The sequence below is a fragment of the Colias eurytheme genome, chromosome 6 (assembly GCF_061535395.1).
Source record: "Colias eurytheme isolate Ceu_HAF_F1 chromosome 6, ilColEury1 Martin Lab GWU primary, whole genome shotgun sequence".
NCBI lineage: Eukaryota > Metazoa > Arthropoda > Insecta > Lepidoptera > Pieridae > Colias > Colias eurytheme.
In genome coordinates, this window is record NC_142985.1 from 8,204,862 (window position 1) to 8,225,171 (window position 20,310).

General features: G+C 31.8%; 1 protein-coding gene across 2 annotated transcripts in view; it reads left to right on the forward strand.

Moving 5' to 3' along the window:
- The window catches only part of LOC149907823 (uncharacterized), a 36,615-nt gene that overhangs the window by 10,275 nt on the left and 6,030 nt on the right, over positions 1–20,310 (forward strand). The window contains exons 1-2 of one of the 2 annotated variants that reach the window (XM_090102939.1): positions 4,955–5,124; positions 20,146–20,267. In XM_090102939.1, the coding sequence (XP_089959065.1) occupies positions 20,180–20,267 (88 nt within the window). In that variant the 5' untranslated portion in view covers positions 4,955–5,124; positions 20,146–20,179. Of the gene's footprint in view, positions 1–4,954; positions 5,125–20,145; positions 20,268–20,310 lie in introns of those variants that run through there. The other variant, XM_090102938.1, reaches the window with a different exon arrangement.

The window sequence follows — 20,310 nt, forward strand, 5'->3', positions numbered from 1 at the left end:
TTCTTATCACCCTTATAGAACTACCAGTTAGCACCTCTGAAACGTTCTTATCCCTTCTATAGAGCAACGATTTGTTGGTTGGGTAGGGCTCAATTTTTTTCGCGAACCCTACTTCTAAATAATTACCACTCTTCAATAATTTAAAACTCCTTGACTGAATCCCTTCACACCCTGAAATAAAAAGTGCATATTAATTTTTCTTATAGTAAACAGAAATTCAAATTCAATTATTAATACCAATTCAATACTTTGATGATGATTGACAGTAGAAATATATGTATTAATTGTTCATTATTATTGAATAAAATAGTACTTACACTTGTTATTCAATTGTTGACTCAATCACTATCCATACTAATATTATAAATGCGAAAGTAACTCTGTCTGTTACTCAATCACGCCTAAACTACTGAACCAATTTTCATGAAATTATGTATGGAGATATTTGGATACCCGAGAAAGGACATAGGCTATCTCGAGAAAATGACGCAATCCCGGAAATCCCACGGGAACGGGAACTATGCGGGTTTTTCTTTGACTGCGCGGGCGAAGCCGCGGGCGGAAATCTAGTAAATAATATAAATAAGAAAACATAAACATTAAGGTCTACAGATATCGCTGCAGTGCTGATACATGTAAATATGGCCCTTATGCGTCGCAACGACAATAATTGATGACGTCACAGCGCAGTTATAGTTTACTATGCAAACATTTTCAGTCAACTATTGTAAAAATTATCAAAATTAAATAATTTTTTTTTGTAATTGATAGAGCAAATCGGGAGCAATTTTTTTGCAAAAAAATTTTCTATGAAAAGTGAATATTTTTCATTCTATAGGGAAATCAAGTTTTCAGTATTTGGATTTTTTTAAAAATTAATTATAAATAAACTAATAATTATAGAAGTGGAGCAATTACAGATTCTGATGGAGCATTTAAGGAGCAATTTTCTGAAATATTAATAATTAAAAAAAATAAACTTTCCGCGCTAACTTTCTTCCGGTGTATTTTCAAAAGCCAATTTTAATTGAGTTTTAAACGGTCATAATCTGGAATTATTTCCACTTTGTTGTGTGATTTGGAATAACTTACGTTGTTGTTATGTGTAAGAAGAAACAATAGTGAAACATCGTTAATTCCACCCTTTATAACCTAAATATTAGTCTCTCCCCGTAGTAAATAATTTATGATTATACCAAAGTTCTACGTTACATAACTTTTATTATTATTCTGCTCTATTGTAAATATTTACTCACATTATACCGAGTGAGCATAGACCCTGGAGAAATAGGTCAGCCTAGTACTTACCCAACCAACAAATCGTTGCTCTATAGAAGGGATAAGAACGTTTCAGAGGTGCTAACTGGTAGTTCTATAAGGGTGATAAGAACGTTGTATAAACCCCAAAGTGGCGCATTTATAAAGCCATTTGATGGTATTGTGTTGCTGTAGCAGCAACTCAGATGCCAATTGGACCTATAGAAGAGTACACTTATAGAATCGCGATGCTGTTATAGAGTGAAGTAGTGATATAAAAGGAACCGCGATGCTGTTACAGCGCGAAGTTGTGTTTTAAGAGTAACCGCAAATCTTTTGTAGCACGAAGTTGCGATGTACAAGTCACTGCGACGCTATAATTATAATACAAAATGGTAAATCGTGTACCAATTGATAATACGAGTAAATGACTATAGGAACCATCATCGTGGTGTCGAGTATTAATTTTTGTTACACTGTTAATTATGTTAGATACGTAAACTGACTTGTGAATGAAATTTAACTGATAGATTATATGCATAATTACGCTGTTTTTTTCATGCCCCCCTCGAATTATTGAGTTTTAAGTAATTAAAAAACTAATTTTACACCAAATTGCTGTATAGGATGCCAAATAGCAACTCCGTGGCTATTATACGTCCGCAAACGAACGTAGTTTTGACAACTGTCATGCCATATACTGGATTAAATTAGTAGGGTTCCCTGATGTAATTAGAAAACCCATAACATGTTTTATTTTGTATTTTCTAGTGTAAATTCCGATTTTTAGATTCCGATCCCGAAGTGTCAAGCAAAACACTAGTGTCTGAATGGTCTGCTTCTGAATTATCACAAACCACATGATGGCTGTTAACTTGGTTCTGTTCATAGGATGTAACAGATTGTACGGAATCATTGTCCGTATTCGAAGCCTCACCTTGAATTTGTCTGGTGTCAATCGTTACTGAAGCTGCGATTTTTTTAAATTCATTCAATCCATGATTATTAAATAGAACCCTTCAATTATTTACGAGACGGTGCTGACAATATGGCAGGTTTTTGTTGTTTTAAAGTGAAAGAAACTCTCTTATAGGCCGTATATCTCTCGCAAGTGTCGCATTTTACTACATTAATACGCCGTTTTTGTTACATAACAGAGTTATTAACTCTTTTATACAGTAAATCAGTCCTATAACTCTGACCACTCAGCTATTAAACCACTGCGTTATAATGGGCAGAAAAACACTAATATAATTCAATTAGGTTACAAAGAAGTGATATAAAACTCGGATATATCACCTAATTGCTCTATTATGGAGTTTCAGCAACCATGAAGATTCACAGTGCTATAATAGTAATAAGGAAAACCATTACAACACTAAATTGTCCTATTGTAGATTTTTTTACGCCTCTATAGGCATGGGACTATAAAGGTTACCCTAGAATCGTTTATTGCACTAATTTGCTGTAAAAAAGAGACCACCAGCGCTGTTATGTGATAATATCGTCCTGTTATTGCTGTACCAAAATCTGGATAAGAGCTGCTCTATAAACGCCGTATAAAATAGTGATATAAACGTTTACATCACCTTGTTATGGGACAAATTTGCTGTGTATGATTATAGAGCAAAATCATCTCATTAAACGCTATTATACAACAAGCTTGTCACCGCGACACTGTTATACGTCATTTAAAAAGCTTTTTAGTGATGTAAGTTATTGTTATAGGACATCTTTGCTGGTTGGGTAAAACTACGTGTTACAGCATTACATCAGTGTTTCATTACAATGTAATGTTCACCTAAAATAGACCTGCGTCATACCTCTTGAAAGACGAATGTAATTAATTTATTTTATACTGAAAAGAAAATCGAATAGACATTCAGTTCACCGTTATATTAGCCCTCGTATTGTAAGGTCTTATGTATATCAAGTTGTTAATGTAGGTATTTATTTGTGGGGTCATCTAGTTAATATGATATCACAGCTATATTAATTCAATTAAGTTAATTATATACGCTAATATCCCTATCAGTATAAAACTGATGTTTTTTATCAACACCAAAATAAATAACAAGAAACATGTCTTAGATAAAATATGCACCTATAAGTACTAAGAATTTTTATACATGACGTGAAAAGCATGACTATATCATTACCTTATAGTATCAACGTAGAGGCGGTGTATATTTTGTCCGACTTCATACGGCTTCGAGCGGAAATTGCGTCAGATGTCCAAGTTGCAAAGTCGCTAACTTTGCAATAAAAGTTGTCATTGTTGGTGGCGCCGTTTACACAGGCTCAATGATATTTATAGAATAAGGATGAATGGGCCGGTGAGCCCAGTCGATGGAGATAATCGGATTCCCATCCGTTCCCCTGACCTGCCGGAAGTGACCCAGCTCAATCGGGGGTATAACTCGATGAACCTTCATTTTCCCTACATGCATGTTTCCATATTACTTCCCCTTGCAAATTACCATACGATCGGTGTTAGCGCGGGGAAATTGTATTGATTAGAAATTTTTAATTACGTAAGCCTTTTTAGGCAGTTTAAAATCAATAATGTTTATTTATGAATTCACGACTTTTACGTTAACATGTTTATTTATTTACTTTCCTCGCTTAATTGAAAAAGAAAGGAATTTCTTTGTTATTAATGATTTTCTGAAATTGACATAAAAATTCGAAATAGCTTACTGACACAACAAATCTGAAATCGTACATGTAAAACCAGACAGGAATAACGTTATTCCAAAGACGATAACGTGTAAAAAATACAAAAATTCGCTAATTACATGGTCAATACTTCGTAAGTCACGTTTGTGCATACAAAGATTCTAAGAAGAGTTCAAATTAAGGAAACAATTTAAATCCGTTATGGTATTGCTCGAACACTTTGAACACGATATGTTTATCGTATTGTATACTTTCTCACGAAACCAACTTATACAATGCCAGGTGGCTGATTGTTTATAGAATAATATAAATAAGATGGACGCTACTAATTGTTTGCTTTCAGACATGCAAATTGAATACGTTGTGAGGAAATGCGCAGAAATCTAGAATAGTTTATTTGACAATAATCTTCGTAATTATGAATTTTATGCATGTACTTATTTGAGTTATAGTATACCTATATTTTGGTAGGATTGAATCCTTTAATTAGGTATTAATAGATAAATTAAACCAAGAATTATATTTTATATTCAGTGTTTTCAGTTACTTATTTACTATGTAGTTTTAGGTTGATTGTTTAAGTCAATTTCAATTTTCAATTGTTAAATTAAAAAATTTCGAATCTCAAAATCAATTTTAACAATTTATACATTTCTAAAATTTATAGCCGAAATAAGGACGAAATTTAAACGAAAATAACTTTCGGGCGTTAGAATTCCAGAAAATGTTTCCCACGATTAGCTTTTCCGCGACGATACCGCAGGAGATCAAACTTCACCTAGGCGTTATAATCTAATTCTTAAATCGAATTCGTTCATGTGTAAGGATTAAGGAATCTCACCTCAACATAACATTTTATTCTGTACTCTGATTTCCAACCATCCATTGCTGCTCTTCTTTGCATGAAGATTTTTAGAACGAATCACAAGCTGCAATGTATGTCCAACATTAATAATTTCCCAGCAGACATTGGCCGCTAGTCGCGATGTCGTCAAATAACTTCAGTTGATTCCAATCTTTTGATCGAAGTAAACGTCCGCTAGTGACCATTTTTACAATTTTAAGATCACTCTGAGTGAGAATTGTCTCAAAAACAATTAACAGTGTAGTGATAATATTTTGAGTGATGCGTGCGTGTTTTTAGTGTTAATTAACGTTCCTGTGGAAATAATTTTCATATTTTTCAAGGTAGGATGCATTGTTTTATTTCAGTTTAAGAATAAAATAAGATAAATCATAATGGTACAAAATATAATATGATCGTATGATAAGAATGATAGTTATACTATGAAATAATATATTAAAGAAACAGTAGATATTTTAATTTATTAGAGGAATTCTGTATTATTAAAATATTCGTTTTCTGTTACAAAATAACAGACATTTTTTTTTGTAATGTAGGTACTAGGTATCTACCTAGCTACTGTTTTACTAGCTGTGTATTTCACGAAGTTGATTACAAGGGCACTTCCTTAATTAAATTAGCCGTAATGAGTTGACAATAAAAATGTAACTAATTATTATAAGAAGAATAAACTGCCTACCTGTATATAAAATTGGTAATAACATTAGCTTCTTACATTCCCATTTGCTAGTAAAATAGGTTAAATAGTGAAGGTTAAAGCTGGTGTAAGTGAGGATTAACATAAAGGAAAATCAGCCTATTAGCGTAGTCTCGGAGGGATAGAAACTCGTGCGTACCGCGATTCGAAGGTATCACTTTCATTTAATTGGTTTATAATCGTATTATAAACGAAAGCTTAAAATTCTCGATTAGAGAACATTTTTCCAAGGTATAATTAAATCTCCAATATAAAAATCTTATATTTAAAATGCACTATAGTAAAAATAATTATTCCATACTTTTATATGCACATTTTAACCTCAAAAATCCGTGTCAATCAAGTTCTTGACACATCGCTCGTGATTCATAATCCCAATCACAAAACAATGCGGCTGTCCACCGGTACACTTATAAATGTAATTTAATATTAATGGGAAATGAAAATCATGTGAACGAATGAGTAAAACCACATCTAAGTCCACGCATACCTACCTAACTGTGATTTTTAATTGTGCACGATTAAATTTCAGTGTAGTAAAACTTTGACGCAGACGAGATAAGAATAGTACAGTAGGTACTACTAAATTAACGTTAGAGTACCATTGGTAAATTTTACGAAAGTTTTTTTATTTTAATAAATATTCCAAGAAGGACTCATTTAAATAAATCTTTGAACTCCAAAAAGAGATGCTGCATTCCTACCTATTAATTCTGAAATCTTTGCATAATTTGATATTGATTCAATTTGTTTTTTGTTTTATAGCAGATATTTTATTCCTTATTTTTCATTTGGTGCTGCGGTTCTCTTAAACTTCTTTGAAATTGTTTCTTACATGAATGTGCTTGCTATGATCTCCTTGCTTCCCTTCAATTTTGACTCATTTTAACTTTGAACTGGTGTTTATACATATAAAACAAGTACCTACGTCTATATAAATCGTTGCACTTGTTGCTATGCTATCATTATCTTTGGCAGGCAGATACTGCATTGTTTACAATCTCCATAGTTACGGCAGCATAATATGTAATGAATACCTACTGCATAAAATTGATTACAGCTAGTCTTTGCTTTCAAGTACTACTTTATTTGTTGGACCACTATTAACTACAATTCGTTTCAATGAAATAACAAGAGCAGAAAATTTAATAATTTACCGATCATAATCACACGCACTAATAATTCCTCTTATAAGATTTTTCTTAATGAAATAATCGCATCAGTTGCAATTAAATTGCAAAGTTTAATTGGATACCGTACACTTTCTAAGAGGAAAATACCAATCACTGTCTTTGTACCTATCTCATTAATTTAATAAATTTATGAAATAATTATTATTCAAGTGCATTGGTTACTAATTAATATCAACTATGTATAAGTTATTTTACGATACCGCAAGTTTGCCTTGGTTCCGGCCCATTGAATAAGCCGGCGACAATCCTTGACAAATATTTTACGCTTTATTACGATTATTGCTTGTCAGGCATATCACAGAACAAGTAAATGCGAGTTTACGAGAGCTTATAGTAGCAGTGAAAAGTGACCCTGAAGTGAACTACAGACTAATCGTGAATACTTTGTAGTTTTTATTTACAATTAATTCTCTTGACGGACAAGTAAGTGATCAGCTTCTGTATTCTGCAACTCTAGTCTCTATGGAACCTAGACCCCCTTGGTTTGTAGCTCGCGACTCAACCAGTGCACAAAAGAGGCGGTCATTCAACGTTCAACGTGATTAATAACGTAATATCACCTAATGACAAATTCCTTTCAGTTGGACCGTGTAAATAAAGCATTATGCATGAACTTACTAATAAAACCGGCCTTGCGTGACCGGTGACGTCTGCCGGACTTCTTTTTTTGATGTTTACATATTATACCACGTTTTTATATATGAAACTCGTTTGCGGAAAGATTCTTGCAGTTTACGCAATCAAGGTTCATCTCCAGCTAACAACTTTAATCCTCCGTATTCAAATGACTTTTTGCTTTAAACGTATGCGGAGCCGAGATGGCAGGCTATATTTTGTGGCTGCCGTTTTTCTAAAAACTACATTGGAGTGGCAAAAAATAACGCTAGCGACCTTATCGACCAGACGATAATATGTCTAAAAAATATGAGTTGAAAGAAATAAAGCCATAAAAAGGCATTAGTGAAACAAGTTTATTGCTGCATTCTTTTATAGTTTTAATAATTTACCAAAGTCTAATATTTTACCCTTGACTCTTACTATGCTGGAAAACTAAGAGGAAACATTAGCAACTTACAGATGAAATAGGTACTACATATTACATTAGGTATTAGGTCCTACCTACTTATAAGTTATAACATCATGATAATAAAATTTAGCTTGAATACCCAAACTTGTATCTGGTATAGTTGATCACTTTTCGTACAAAAAATAATTATGGTAATAGGTATATTATTAATTGTGTTTACTGCGCTGGTAAATTATCATTAAAATGTGTCGGAAAATTTCAACAATACTCATACATCTTTAGCAAATGTATGTATTTTATTTATCGTGATATCAGAGTGTTGAACTTTAATCGAAATGTTGCAAACGTTATCCAACTATTACATATTTATAGCTTTCTCCAAGTATTACAGATAATTATGCTCAAGTTTCCATTTAACAGTATTAAATGCTTGTTATTTAATCGGTGACAGCAATTTTATAGGCTTTCTCGAACCGCATCGCGTTTGATAGTAGGAAGATACATTATTATCGTACTAGCAGTCCGCCCTGGCTTCGCCCGTGGTGTATTTCGCAATAAAATGTAGCCTATGTTCATTCTCAGGGTCTAAAGATTGTCTGTGCCAAATTTCATCAAAATCGGTTGAGAGGTTTAAGCGGGAAAGCGTAACAGACAGACAGACAGACAGAGTTACTTTCGCATTTATAATATTAGTAGGGATAAATGAATATTTTTCAATATTTTTTTTATTACTTGAACATATTCTATTCTTATAAAATCTTATAAAAAAAAATATTTTCGTATTTGTTAATGGCATATTGCATGCATATGATCAAAATTATTTTGTAATCCTACTACAGGTATAACCGTATAATATAAGATTTAACAAATTGGCTAATAGCCCAGTGAAATTAGGTAAAAAAAGGGGTCAACCTCGGAATGAAAGATAATAAGCTGGAAATTGGTAAAAACCTTTGTTTTGTTACCCTAAATATTGTCTCAAAAGTCACAAATGCTATCGTGTCCGCGTCTTAAGATATTGAAGGTCAAAGGTCACAAAAAACGATTTTTCGCGAATATCGCGGTTCCTATTGCTTAAATGATATTTTCACCTATTATGAAAGTTGGAGAGTATAAAATTCTCTACAACTTTTGTCTAAACTTTTGCACGCCTCATAAGCGAAGCGTTGAGGTGGGTACTACTGTCACTTCGCGCAAAACATCTGATTTTTCAAACTTAAAATGTCTTTATGTATCATACATTGCACTTGTAAGATAATACATACACACACATATTAAGAAAAAACACTATTTTTAACGTTCATGATATTTTTGATGTCATTTTTGTTATTTAAACTAGCTAAAAAACAGTTTAAAAAAGTTCTGGTTTGGACGTCCGTGTGTCTGTATGTGCGGATCCTTTTTCTTGTTAACACGATAGCGACCGAAATACTTTACTAATCGAGTCTTTTTTTTTCTCTTACGCTTGAGTATGCTCAGGAATAGAACCCTTTCATTTTTCAGGGTCTGATTCGATGTGGTTTAATTGTTATTAAATAAACAAAAATAACAATTAATAAATATTTATTAAAAAAAATTATGAGGCGTGCACTTTTGGATTTTCCAAATTATTTTTTTATACGATCAACCGTTTTTGCGGTAGAGCGCGAAGAGTGCGCAGCGTACAGTCATATATGAGCTAATGCAGGGTCAAGCGTGAGTTACGGTTATAATTAAAAAAATTATAATTATTAAGCAATGCCCATTATTCTTACCATCTGTACTTATTCTTAATTATTATATTTAATTATTCAACTATAGTATATTATTAATTCTGGATTATCTATTTTAGTTATATTTTAAAATAAAAAGACAGTAAGGAGATATATTTTAGATATATCTTTATTTTTCACTAGCGGGCCCGTGGTACATATTTCGCAATAAAAAGTAGCCTATGTCCTTTCTCGGGTATCAAAATATCTCCATACCAAATTTCATGTAAATTGGTTCAGTAGTTTAGGCGTGATTGAGTAACAGACAGACAGACAGAGTTACTTTCGCATTTATAATATTATGAGATTGATATGTTGACGGGCTGCTACACTTGTTGGTGGAAGTGTTGACAATTGTACAGGTTTATTTAGTTTTGTTAATTTGATGAATTGCGTGTAGCGGAAATAATCAAGGTTGTCCTCAGATTCTGGAGCATTATATAATGCCAAAAAGATGCGCACTCCATTTTAAAATAAAGTTTGTACGGGGCAGTTTTCTTGTTGAAATACTTCCACCAGTTTATCCAAATTGGTAATTTTCTCCAATGCTCTAGTAACAGTTTTTTTTTCTTTTTTTAAATCGGCTATAAATAGAAATGATCATAGGGTAGGGACAAGTATTTCCAGTTATATAAGTATTTAAAAATTTACACGTTTTAAAGGAAACATATATAATGTCGTTTTATTTTAAAATATAACTAAAATAGATAATCCAGAATTAATAATATACTATAATTGAATAATTGCTTAATAATTATAATTTTTTTGTCAATAATTGACTTTATACAACGTACTGATAACCGTAACTCACGCTTGACCCTGCATTAGCTCATATATGACTGTACGCTGCGCACTCTTCGCGCTCTACCTCAAAAACGGTTGATCGTATAAAAAAAAAGTTTAGACAAAAGTTGTAGAGAATTTTATACTCTACAACTTTCATAATAGGTGAAAATATCATTTAAGCAATAGGAACCGAGATATTCGCGAAAAATCGTTTTTTGTGACCTTTGACCTTCAATATCTTAAGACGCGGACACGATATCATTTGTGACTTTTGAGACAATATTTAGGGTACCAAAACAAAGGTTTTTACCAATTTCCAGCTTATTATCTTTCATTCCGAGGTGAAACCCCTAATATGACTGGGCTATAAGTAAACTATGAATAATGAACACAGTATTGTAATAAGAAAACGGAAAGAGTCAATTTACCTAACAATACCACACATCGGTTAGGGTATTGTTTGCGATATTTGTTTTCACTTTTCTTTGTGGTCTTTCTTTCATATTTTCCTGCTTTGTAGTTTGTACCTTTTATTATAACCTCGTTATTTTCTATTAGAGACTCCGTTTTATAAAGACTGGTACCTTATCATATTATGTAGCTATAATACTGTAAAATAACTACTTTTATAATTAGAAATACCATTAGTATTGTTGACCTATTTGTTAATAATTGACTAATTAATATATAATTAGTGCAATAGGTACGCTTAAATTTTTGATACTTAAGTATTTCGTAGAATGCATACTTTAAATCCTCTTTATAAGATACGTGTTAAATGAAAGAGTCTATACACTATTTTTTAATACAATATGCTATCCAATAGTCCTTGATGATTAAAACATAACTCAAGAAGCGAACAACAAGTTCACACAATTACTCGTTTCTTTTAAAAATAAAAGGATGCCAACCAGGTGGAAATACCGAATCCGCGTCTATGATCGCTTCACAAAAAACCAAAGTCAATAAAAACTATAACAGCATATTGCGATTAAATATACAATTAATATTCCTACTACGTCCATAGCTATGTGGCCAGGTGGTCTAGCAGTTGTCGAAATAGTCGCTGAAACCAGTTACATTGAGAATGTTGACACTTGTACAAATTAAAATGAGCCTGTTTATTTTGTATCTTTAATTCGAATACATTATATAGTATACCTACGTTATATATTACGCGATAAACATTTACTTTATATAATAATTTTAATGATATGTGGCGTAATAACTGATCCAATCCCCATCTTAGAATCCCCATGCATACTTATAGCAATATTTTCGGAAGATATTTATTTTCATGAAAAATATGCTCCGGAATACTGTTTTTAATAATCCTGCAAACTACGCAGGTCGGATTTTCTCATTAATTTCGATGCTGACTCTTCAAACTTATTATTTTGTGATTTTCTTACAATTTGTAGCTTGCAGGTTGAAATAATCCTGCTGAGTTATTATTCTTGTTCGGAATGTGGAGCAATTACTAGTTTGGTAGGTACGCCATGTTAATTATCTGATAAATATTTCTTACAGTAAATAATTACAAAATATTTATTTGTATAAATAGGTAAGGTATTATTATTTATCTCATATAAATAATAATATATCACAGTATGTTGCAAGATGTTACTTCAAAACCTGAATAATGTGTAACAGCAGTAATTTCCTTCATTCTTATTACACTTACTTTGAAAATCTTTTATGTTGCAAATGACCATATTTACAGAGAAGTTTCTTCATCAAGGAACAAAGCGGCTAGTGAATATTTCATGTTCTTGTCTTATGCGACAATTTCCCGACTCAAAAGTTATTTACCAAACAAAAACTTTACGAAACAATGAATATTCATTATTACTTTGCTTGTCAAGACATTATTCTTTTTGTTATACTAACTAGATTTTAACAGTAGAATGATCTAAGCGATGACATGACACCGACCTTTTTCGTCAAAAGTCAAACTTTCCCACAACTTACGAACTTTAGTAATCGGCTTTTAAGTTAATTACTGTTTCATCGCGACTTTGTCAAAATTAATAATTCTGTTTTTAAGCTAATTCAAAGATTTATAATGTTTACGAGAAAATTTAGAAAACGCGTGACATAATAGGACACCTACATAATATGTAGGTATTCATATTTCACAATAAGGCAGTAAACGTGTTATAAACAACAAACATTTATTTATGAAATAAATATCATTCTTATTACGAGAATTACATTACAAGCTGACTCAACCTTATTCTGTCCTGTCAAAGTTCTAGAAAAAAAAATAAAAATAAAGATTTTTAATTTTAAGTTCCTTTGTGATCGCCTTCTTTATTCTGCACGTAGCATAAAATAGTCGACAATGTCATGACTACCAAAAACCTAGGTCGTAAAAACTTTTCACCCCGAAAACGTATTCTCCTGGAGCTATAAAATTCGTTTTATGGGTATTGGCTTTTTATGTTGGAATACGTATTTGTATACCTAGTGATTGTTGTGATGCTATAATAATTTTACAATCAACGCTCAACAGCAAACTCACCAATTTTGTAATTGATTAATACAACTTTTTTTCCTCGTAAATTATTAACACAGTTTCTTACAGTATTTTGTACAATGATTGAATTTGACATATAAATATTATTTCATATTAAATTTCTATTCGTTCCCTCAGAAGACCGTAAATCTCTGTTATCAAATCCACGTAATTACCTGTCTGTATTTGCTAAAAGCCAAAAAGACAATAAATATACGACTTTACAGCTACTATACAGAGACTTTGTAAAACATTTACACTGATGAAGTTTTATTATCCCTCATAAAATTATTTTTTAGGTCTTAGGACATATTTATACCCACCTTTGAGTTACAGTTTTCTTTAATATTCGTTCAGGCTGTTATGAATTGTCTAGAGGCCTTTAACCAAAGTTTTTTCTTTGGCCATTATACTTAGACTTTTAGTTCTTTGAGGCGAAGCACAATGCGCAAGTTTCAATGGAAATGCTGCCGCATCGAGCAGCTAAAGAAAAAGTCCACGTGAATTCTCGCAGAGGCTTTATGGCTTGCCCATTCGGTAGTCTATTGAATTTACTCGTGAATACTGAACTTTTTACAGAGCTAAAATACTTAATTTAACGTGCTTTGAGTTTGAGATATGTTACATTATACTTTAGGGTTTTCGAATAAACTAGGTGTCTTCTCTGTTTAATTAAGTAGTAAAACATTAGACAACAAAGGGGTAATAATATTTTATTATCTTGTTAATTGTATTAATTATTAATGTGACAAAAGAATAATGTTTCTACTTGGTACTACAGAAGATTACATACAATATTAACAGATAGGTAACTATAGCTATGATCAATAATTAAAATTAAAATATATTTATGAAACTCGTATACATATTTAGTTATGTACTGCAATATGTGTTGACCTCACATGAATTTAGTTTAGTTTTGTTGCGGTATTTATTTTTATTTTTCTAATTTCGTCTTTCAACTTTCTATCCAGCATAATTTCGAAATTTCTTCCAATTAATAGAAAATAAGAAATTATATTTATGAGCAAAAAATCTGATGTAAATTTTATACCTTCCTAATGTATATAGTCCGGGTCCGGGATACATCGCCCATTTTTGCAAGTGATTACTATCAAGCTAATTTTTCGTGAGTAACTTTATTTTGATGAGATGCCCAATAATTTCATGTACAAAACTCTCGATTGTGGTAGCTACCAGAGGAAACAAGGATAAAATATTTTGATTTGATGGTTCTCAAATATTAATTACTAACTGAATGTTTTTTTTTTGTTCAATCTCAAGATAATTATCTAAATTATTCGAAAAAATATTTGTCCTACAAAATCTATGGTTTGATCAAAGAGTCCCCCTTTCCAATGTGTATCGATAACGAAGTCATCATAAATGATTACTTACCAGCAGATTTTTTTATTTTCACTTATTTAATACTTATATATAATTCAACAGACATATTGTCCTACAAATTGCGTAATAAATATTTGAGAACCGTCAAATCAAAAATTTTTTTCCTTGTTACCTCTGTAAGCTACCACAATCGAGAGTTTCGTACATGAAATGATTGGGCATCTTATCAAAATAAAGCTACTCACGAAAAATTAGCACGATAGTAATCACTTGCAAAAATGGGCGATGTATCCCGGACTAATAAGACTTCTTCCGTTTTCCGAACATTTTTCACTGCCCAACGTATCATAAATGATGTTTTTATAACAATACGTTTTTTATTTGATTTATTTGTTAAACCCATGGATGCGTCATTGCTAATCTTAGCCAAGCACCAGAATGACGCACCTTGACCTCCAAGTTGTCACGATTGTAATCTAAGTGAGCAAAAACACCGCTAATTACTTCAAGTTCGCACTTACAACCAGAGTGATCTTAATTTGATATCCACTAGCGATCCCATCAAGACTTCAAAGAAAAATATAACCAGTTGAGACGGACCTATATTTCGTGTAACTGTTACCCATTATAAGAGTCGTGCTCTAAGCCTACATAACCTGCTATCAAATAACGTTGAAAACAAGAATACCGTTCGGGAATTTCTTAATTCATATTTGCTGTTTGCTTTTTATTTGAATAACAAAATATCCTACAACACATAAAAACTAAGTTCGTTAAAATCGCCCGCGCCTCACCAAAAAGTTATTATCTTGATTCTTGACTATAGTCACGGCTTTAGATTTTTAATAAAAGAGGTAATTCCTCAATTTGCATGCTTATTAAATTACGAACGATGATATGCAAAACGAGGTATCTATGCGGAAATGAAAAATGTTTATCTACGTAAGCCTCGACAAAATGTAAAGGAAGAGGAAAAGGGTATTTATAATTTTCTTTTCGACGTGCCGGCGAAAGTTTTGCATATTCTATGAGCATAGCACACAGTACATCGATTCCATGCATTAAACCATGAAGACGAGCCGATGTTAACGGATTAAGCGACCTGAATTCTGCTGGCGTTGTTTACGCCGATGTTAAATACAGGCATTTTTCTTTATATACAGGAGGAATAAGTATAAAGATCTAATGCTAATCTAGCAACGTGTTTATTGTTGTTTTTGTTTTATAGTATTTATCTTTAGCTTTTATATTATTAAGCTATCATAAAACTATGATTATAAACGATATATTCGGCGCTTTAATCTTCAAATTGTAATAAAATTTAAGCCACGTTATCTTAGATGAAATAAATAGGTATTATCATATAATCTCTATCTCTTATCTAGCAATAGAATAATTTTAGTTTAGAAGAGTTCCTGTCAAGTTTAGCGAGTGTAAATAGGTGGGTAGATATCTACCTGCCTATTATATTGCGTTTTGACATTATGATATTGTTTTGTATTACTCTTTATAATAATATTATCAATAATCAATCAATAATGTTGTAGTGGAGTTTCGTATCAAGCCTTTTCTAAAATATTCGGTTGCACGCAAAGTGGAAAGAGTTAACCTAAATGAAGATTTTGTATCCGTACAACGAATTTGTATTCAAAAACGTATTTACTGTGTGACATCAATATTGATCACATTTACGTGATGCATCTAAATTCTAAAGTTTCGCTCGCAGTAAATGTAAAAGTATCAAAAAAGTATCGCAAACAAAATGTATGCACGATTCAATTGTATTTTGGGTTGATTTTGGGCGTGACTGGATGGTTTTGGATAAATAGTAAATACCATTCGTTTTCGTAGTATACCTATTTGCCGCTCGGTAGTAGGTAGGTAGTACAAAGTGTATATAAAGTATAAACTATGTTTATATAATCTGCTTTATCTTGATTTGTTGTCCATATTTTTGTAGCAGTCCATGTTTTATTAACTACATAATATTACCGTCCGGTTCTCAACATACGTACCGTAATATTGTATCGCCCATTACTTTAATCAACAAACTTACTCAATTTCTATCATATAAATGAACTTTTATCCATAATATTTTCGACCGTCGCGTCGCATGGAAACGTATAGCAAATATATTCATGTATACAAAAATAATGTCACAATACAAGGAATAACATCCTTGGCGAGCACATATACGATTAAACGATTGGTAACTAGCCAAATTGAGTATATTTTACAACCTTGTTTGCTCATTTTGCTATGAAATATATCCATACTAATATTATAAATGCGAAAGTAACTCTGTCTGTCTGTCTGTTACTCAATCACGCCTTAACTACTGAACCAGTTTGCATGAAATTTGGTATAGATATATTTTGATACCCGAGAAAGGACATAGGATAGGTTTTATCCCGGAAATCCTACGGGAACGGGTTTTTCTTTGAAAACGCGTGCGAAGCCGCGGGCGGAAAGCTAGTACGTAATAAATCATAATGTATATTACAATAAGGGTATTTTAAGCACTTACGACGCAATGAAGAATGGCAAGTTAATTTAAAGGTAGTACCTGAACATTAATTTAAATGTTACATTAATTGATTGAAGTTACAGAAATTTATTTATCTTTATCTTTTCTTCTTATCGATGCGATGTTATCAGTATCTATTCTTAAAATTTTCTTGCTCATTGATATTGGTTTATTAAAACTAATAATATTTTATATTTACATTATAGTTAGTATTCAAAAGGCCTAAAACTTTTCGTCAGTTGTGTATTTAAATACAATATACAGAATTAAGCCTTAGGATGCGTTAGGTCCGAGAAAATAGGTGGATGTCCTTTAATTGGTGAAGGATATCCAGTACCAGCACAAAACCAGATTATCCAAGTTATATAAATCATAGTCGCCATTTTATTTTCTCCAACTCGCACTTGACCAAATACTCGCAACTGTCGCCCTCGGGACAAGTGTCTGTTTATCGTTTAAAATAAGATCGACTATGTGACTATGTTTGAAGCATTTGATATTATTAAATAACCATAGAGAATATATAAATTTGCTATTGAGTTACCACATTCCCCTTTTTTTTCGAACATCTAGTAAGTTAAGCATTCGTAATTTCGTAGTACATAAATCATTTATTTACTAAGCGTGACGTTCGCATGGAAGTTCCCGCGCTGACGCGGTTATTCTCGCGTTGATCATCATACCGTGAGAATACCAACAAAAAACTAATATTTGTTCTATATCTTCCAGTGAAAATCCCATTTAATTAAGCCGCAGGAAGCTCAATCAAACTAATAAAAAACAGACAGAGAATAGAAAGATGTTATTCTAAACTGAGATTTTATTATTCAAATTTAGTTTTTTTTTAATGATTAGGTACCTATATACTATGTAATTATTATCATTTATAGATTATGTACGTCAGTATATTGGAACTGGCATGACTAACCCTATTCTTATAAAATCAATTTGATTACCTAAAGATAAGAAGACGCTATCTACTATGGCCTATGCAAAAAAGTTTACATTAGGTATCCAATCTTGAAAAATTGCACGAACGGATTGAACGAACATTGAACGATTCATGTCATTAAAAGCATAACATAACACGAACTTTAACCCACAGCATTTAGTACTTTAAACTGTAACCTGAATTTAACTGTTTTGCATATTTTTGTAAATTTTAATGAGAATAATTCAGTGTTTTATTTGAATTATTCCTTTTTGGAACTCAGTACTTAAGTGGGATAAAGGAACCCTTAGTCCTGCTATCTATTCAAGTGTTCATCCTTTTCTGTAGCTTATAAATGAGGTTACGGTTTACTTTTATAACTTAACTTCTATAGCGTATCAAAAATAAACATAGAAAAGTATTAATGAAACTAGTCGTTATTTCAATATGTAGTTTATTTCATCACACTGCTACAAAATATAAAACATACTGGTTATTTTACTCATCATGCCTTATCATTTATTTTAAAAACATGAATTCATGATGTTCCTACTTGATGCTGTTATGTGTCATACAAGCTTAAGATAAGGGCTTTTATACATGCATAAAAAGGTATAAAAATATATTATTTTCAATAATACAATACTTCTTACAATTTTAACTGGCCGTATTAAATGTACCTGTACCAAATCGTTAATTCCATACGTGATGAAAATAGATGTGTTTGATTTGACTAGATATTCTCAAAGACATGTAAGCAAATGAACTTTAATGCGTGTTTGATTTGCCACCACAAACATTTCCTAAGTGCTCTTTGACTTGTAAGTGCATTTTGTAATTCAAATTCCATTTGCAAATGGCTCTGTACATGTAATGCTATTTACGCAATTTGGCTTGTAAGTATTCACATAGGCTCTTCCGTTTGTCACTTCCTCGCTGTAAGAAACACAAGGAAATACCGTAATCCGCATACAAACTACCTGAATACGACGACCATTTTCCTTATCAACCTTATGGATTCAAACAATTAAGATAATGTCAAAGTTATTTTTAAAGGACAGTCCGCTATCCTGTTTATAAAATAAATTTGCTAATGTAAACACTATTACATATATGTACCAAGAAATGCTACCTTTTTATTAAAAGCAACATAAACGTAATGAATTTCGTATGTATAATAACTTGTGAAAAAATTCAGTAGGTGTAAGAAAACCAAACGGTTACTATGGAACAACGTTGACGCCAACATCCTAAAATCGATACATTAAGGATACTTGAACGATACGATGAACTCAATTATGCAAATAATCAAAGTTGTTGATAATATTCTGCGACATAACACTCGATAACCCGAAGTCGAATATGCGCTAACGACATGCATCGCAATATTCATAAATTATTTATATTATGATATTGAGGACGCAAGCCAGGGACGCTTTAGATCAAAAGGTCGTTGATTCGGTATCTGAGGTGTACGAGACCGGTCATATTTTTTGTCAATTATAAAAAGGGAAGGTTCACTAAACGGTCAAGATGTTTGTACTCGAATATTGATTTTTTTCAAATAATATATTTACGAATATTAACACGTATAAGTAACTAAACATACCCATATTTTTAATTTAAACAATTTACAATAAATCTTATATATATAAAAATGAATCGCAAAATGTGTTGGTAAGCGCATAACTCAAGAACGGCTGAACCGATTTCGATAATTCTTTTTTTATTATATTCCTTGAAGTACGAGGATAGTTTTTATGTAGAGAAAACGTAAATATGTACCACGGGCGAAGCCGGGGCGGACCGCTAGTATTTTATAAAATGATATTCAACTGATCAGATAAATATATATTTACCTACTTACATATTTATTAAATATAATATAGTAAGCTATTTACAAAATATAGGTACCTATTATGTCATACAGAATATCATGACACCCATTGGTTAAATTGACCCACACAGTTAGTGAAATCAGCCAAAGGGAACTGTTTATGAAACAGCCTAAAATGTTTTCTTAGTTTTGGGTTTTATGCTCGATAAAGATATCGCAATAGAAAGAGAGATTGCTAAGAAATGATTTGAATCGATTACACAATATAATCTGTTGTCACGAGCAAGGTTAAGAGTTGTTACGTGATTATATCGACGGTTCTCAATTCTTACGACAGAAAAAGTTGTATATTAAATGCATAATTATGTGTTTTGTTTAAATCTGTAGGCAAACGACGTTCTTGCGAATAAATACATTGGAATCGATATTTTATTAAGGCCTTTATGAGTTTAATCATTTAGTTTAAGATTTAGCATTGAACTGTACAAGTTTCGCTTAGCAATATATTTCGAAATATTGTGAAATTCAACGTTAGAAACCCACATACTGGTAATTTAACAATGCCAACATTTTGTTTTATATATATAGCTGCTATATATTTTACACCTACTGAAACAATAATCTAGTTGAAATTGCGAAATTTTAAGTTAAGGATATTTATGTCTGAGTAAATAATACACTTTATTTTTATATAAATAGGTCAATAAACACATTAATTTCTTTGTTCCAGTGAAGTTTTATAAAATGGAGCGATAATCTTCAAAATGCGGTGGTTCAGAAAGGGTGAGCCGCCGCGGCTGCTTGCCGTATCGCCTGAAACGGAACCTAGAAACACGCGGCGGTCTAGAATAGGTATGATTTATGCAAAGTAATCTTTATATTGCCTGAAACTATG